This window comes from Pygoscelis adeliae, unplaced genomic scaffold (genome assembly GCF_000699105.1).
Source record: "Pygoscelis adeliae isolate BGI_AS28 unplaced genomic scaffold, ASM69910v1 Scaffold10, whole genome shotgun sequence".
Lineage (NCBI taxonomy): Eukaryota > Metazoa > Chordata > Aves > Sphenisciformes > Spheniscidae > Pygoscelis > Pygoscelis adeliae.
The window spans coordinates 5,654,511-5,658,768 of record NW_008824053.1 but is presented as its reverse complement, the minus strand read 5'-3'; the positions used below and the strand labels follow the sequence as shown (position 1 = coordinate 5,658,768).

Here is a 4,258-nt window from a genome sequence, read left to right as displayed (position 1 = left end):
AGCAGAACCGGCCCCCTTCCTTTACTATTTCAAGGCAACAGCCAGTCACCAGAACTTTACTGTTGTAACTGGCAAGTGGTTCGGACTCCACTTTCATACATTCCCAGGAGTTTACAATAGATTTCTAATATGATGTGCCATGAGAATTATGAATGTCCTTCTCTTTTGGATCTTCCACAACACAGGCTGTGTTTGGGGGTTGTTTGGCGGTGGTGAGCAGCTTTTTGTTTTAAAGATTCTATTATCCGCAGCCCTACCTCAAGCAGAAAGGAGTACCTCTGTTCCCTGTCCCATGCGAAAGGCTAGAGCAATCTCTGGCACACAAATCTGAGGTCCACTCCAGGGAATTCCAAGACTGTTGTTAACTGAGAAAATACAGTCTTACCCTGCTTCATTCTCTGGACTTCATGAAGGCTGTTCTGTACTCTGTCGGATACTACTTATCTTCCTCATGACTACACCAATTTCACCCTTGTTCAACCACTGTGCATATCTAGGTCAATCCTCATCCCAGCCTACTGCTGGCAGGGACTTCAGAAGACTGCTTGAGAAACGTACTACTTCCTTGGTTTAGTTATTTTTGATGCAAAATTCATGGCCTTTCTGCACTGATAGGAAATTCCTTCAGCATCTTCTGATATAAGCTGTTCTCTTCCTTCTAAATGACTGAGGAAAAATGCAGCTCCCGATACAGAGTTCACATCAATGAGCCGACATCCCAGAGCCCCTGCTCACTGGCAAGACAAACACAGGAACTCTTGTACAGAACACATCCTGGTTTGTCAAAGAGATTCCCAATTTCCCGTAGAAAATAATGTGCCTCTTCTGCGATTCCTCCCCGTGCAAATAAAATATCCACAGTAGGACAGACTGCTCCCTCTACGTTCTCCAACGTGATCCTGGCAGTTCCAGTACTTGGACATTTTTACTCACAGTTCTCATAGGTTAAATCATGCTACACTGACATTCCCGCATCTCGTCTTCACTGAATGGCAGTCTTTGCTACAGCAAGTTTGGTCATGCCTATTCTGGGATGTTCTGGTTAACAGCAAAACTGTTTCATTAGATGAATGTCCACCTCCAAACATTTTTAGTTCTCATTGAAAAACAAACTTTTCACAGACATTTCTTTATGTCTTTTATTCTCTCACTGAAGCTGCTATCCCTTTTATTCTAAATGAGGATCTGAACCTCCAGAGAGAAGAGGGTTAAGAGCACAAGTCACTGTTCACCTGGATACAAATTCTATCTTTAGCTGAATATTTAGACAAAATATCTTTTGTCTTTTCCAACACGCAGGTTCTAAAAGAGCTCAGAAGCTCATCCTACCTACTGAATCAAACCGAGCTCCCAGAAACAAACCCTTTATTTATACAGTTCCAAAACGAGACAACGGTGTGAACCTGGAGCAAACAGTCCATCTCTCCATCTGTAAAAGATGGGGTGTTTCTGATCTTTATCACAGCTGACCAAATCAGCGACAGAAATCCAAACCCTGGGAACTACAATCTTTCTAGACCTATACAGGTGGCGTTAAAACCCCAGTGACTTCTACAGCACTGCTTCACAGAGCTATGTAGCAATGCCAACTTTTTTTAATGGAGCAGCGCAGAAATTTGTTTGCCTGAATGGATTCCAAAAGCCACCATAAGACATCCTAAAATCTGGTGGGCAGCCATGTTTGGAGTTGTTCAAAACACAAGCATCTACTTGGACAATCCTTTGAACAGAAGGTTTCTTTTTCACCAGTGGTGAAAGATTGGCTGTCCATAGCAGTGTTCATAGTCGACTTCATCTCTTTGGAGAATTCTTGGTTGAGAAGTATGGTGCACACTCCCCTATACATATCCATACATGTTTAGGTGTGTCTACTTCTTCATCCTAGCAACATCACTGGAACAAAAACTTCTGAGAAATCCTGGTGTGCATGTACCGCAACACACAAAGCAGCAATACATTTTTTAATAGTTATTTATCAGCAACTGGGCCACCTTTCATGAAACATTCAAGAAATCCACAAAAATCCATTTGGATCTTGCAGTAAAAAACGTAACACAAAGTATAACAATTAAAACTTACCTGGGTCACTACTTCATTAAAGGGAGTGCATTTGCACAATTAATCTTGTTTGCTTTCTCATGGGAAACAGCAGGATATGGCTGTACCACTAAATTTCAGCTCATACATTAAATACTTTCTTCTGGAGCACTCACACCATAAAAGAATTCTACATTTAGTGCTCTAACACGAACTGGAAGAACATGTACAACATGCATGTAGATCTCCAGGCGTCCAATATGAATCTGATACAGATTTTATTACAAAAAATGATAGTTCAAGTTGGGCAGTACTAGCTATTGAAACCTTAAAACTGAGTATCTGTTATTTCAGAATCATCTCAAATACACATGCTAAGTCAAAATGTTTCTTTACAGACTGCAACATCAGCTTTTCTATTTATAGCAGCATACCGAAGAGTGGCAAGTAAACCCACAGCACTGCAAACTTTTCTTTTGTTGAAGAGGTCAGCCCTTTCCTGCTACGCCCAGGAAAGAGCCACATTTTACACACCACTGAAATGCAAGAGTTCAGTTCAGACAAAATCTCTTTGTAAATACATTCTCTGAACAGTTTCCCTATGGACATACAAGTATATACTTGACATAAAAATGCTCAAACTTGGTAAAATTTAGTATTTTAAGTGTTACCTTGCCAATCATTGTACTCAAGTCGCCATCGCTCAACAAAGGATTCTGGGTATCCCCGACTCGAGATGGATCTTTTGTTGCTTTGTCATTGCTGAAAGTTCTCCACTCTGACCCTACGTCTATGACCCGGTCACCTGAGTTCACAGAAAGCAATAGTCTGTATTAATATAACATTTTGAATTATTTCATGAAACGTGAAGTTACACATCTGAGCTCTCCATTATAAGAAGGCAGTCTGTTGGCATTCCCAAACAGAACAGTCACTTGCAGGACAATGTACCAAAATGTTTGGGATTTAGAAGTTAAGTTGAAGGCAACGGAAAAAAAAATAAATATTAAACTAGAGCTGCACAGAAAACATAAATAACTAGAGAAATGCACCCAGAACACAAAGAGTTAGTTATCCTTAAAGAGTATCATGGGATCTTTCAACACACAAAAGGAATCAAGACCTTGATTTCAAGCTGCAGGTCATGGTTGCCTACAGATGTTCTCAGCGCTTGGACAAACGAGTTAAGTTATTGTAACTTAACAAGTTCTCTCACATTTGCCATATGTTCAAAGTGCACATGTGAATTACCTATCATGCACAATCTCACTAAGCTGTAGTAAACCGCTTCTGTGCATGAGCTCCAGGTCCTTGGTACTCTGAAATATGCCACCTTCTAACCCACCATAACAACATTTTGCAGATCAATTCTTGTTCTTGAAGGGAAGTCTGACCCTGCCCAACTCCATTTCATTTACGATGCTCAACAGTTATTAACATACAACATACATATATGACTATTTTTTCTTAAACTCACTCTACCTTGTTATACCTGGAAGAGTTTAAATAAAGATTCAGAGTAAGCAGCAAAAGCACTAAACCCACATTCTCTGAATGAAACAACTTTCCTTGCAGTCCTCTTCATCTCACATTCATCTAAACCTTTCCTACAACAACTGTTCAGATTGAGAAATAACTCTAACCAACATTCTGATGCAGGTAAAAGCCCTACAGTGATCACAACGATACAATCTCAAAAAAAAAAAAAAAAAGAAAAAACCAACACACAAAAAACCACCAAAACAAAATGTAATCCGCTGTTGGCAGTGCAGTTCATTCTAGTCACAGGTCTGGTAAAAGCTGCATCTTAAAGGTGTTGCCTCCAGAGCAATATTACCGAATTTTTAAGAATACATGTACAGAAAAGCACAAAAAGAACACTTTTCTTAGTGTTTTGCAGTAAAGCGGATTACAGCTCTGTGCAGGATATCAGAAGAAACTTCAATATAATTGTCACACCCTGCTTTGCTAAACGTGAGGAAAAATTCACTACCTTTATCAGTGTTTAAGTGTGTTGTGAAAGAAACGTCTGCAAAAAATAAGTAGCAAGAAAGATTTCCGGTATGGAAGTCTTAGTATGAAACCACAGAGGCTGATTTAACCTGGTGAAAACACAAGCACACAGACAAAAGCACTCTGAAAACAATGGTAATACAAGACATGAAGCTGGAGAAAATACAGGAGCAATGGAGGGAGTGGTGCAACTGAACAACTTGGGGGG

General features: G+C 39.9%; 1 protein-coding gene across 1 annotated transcript in view; it reads right to left on the bottom strand.

The window, feature by feature from the left end:
* Positions 1–4,258, bottom strand: part of GTF2B (general transcription factor IIB) — a gene marked incomplete at its 5' end in the record, with an annotated part of 20,904 nt that overhangs the window by 6,875 nt on the left and 9,771 nt on the right. The window contains one exon of the mRNA XM_009333881.1: positions 2,709–2,842. Within this exon, the coding sequence (XP_009332156.1) occupies positions 2,709–2,842 (134 nt within the window). The remainder of the gene's footprint in view (positions 1–2,708; positions 2,843–4,258) is intronic.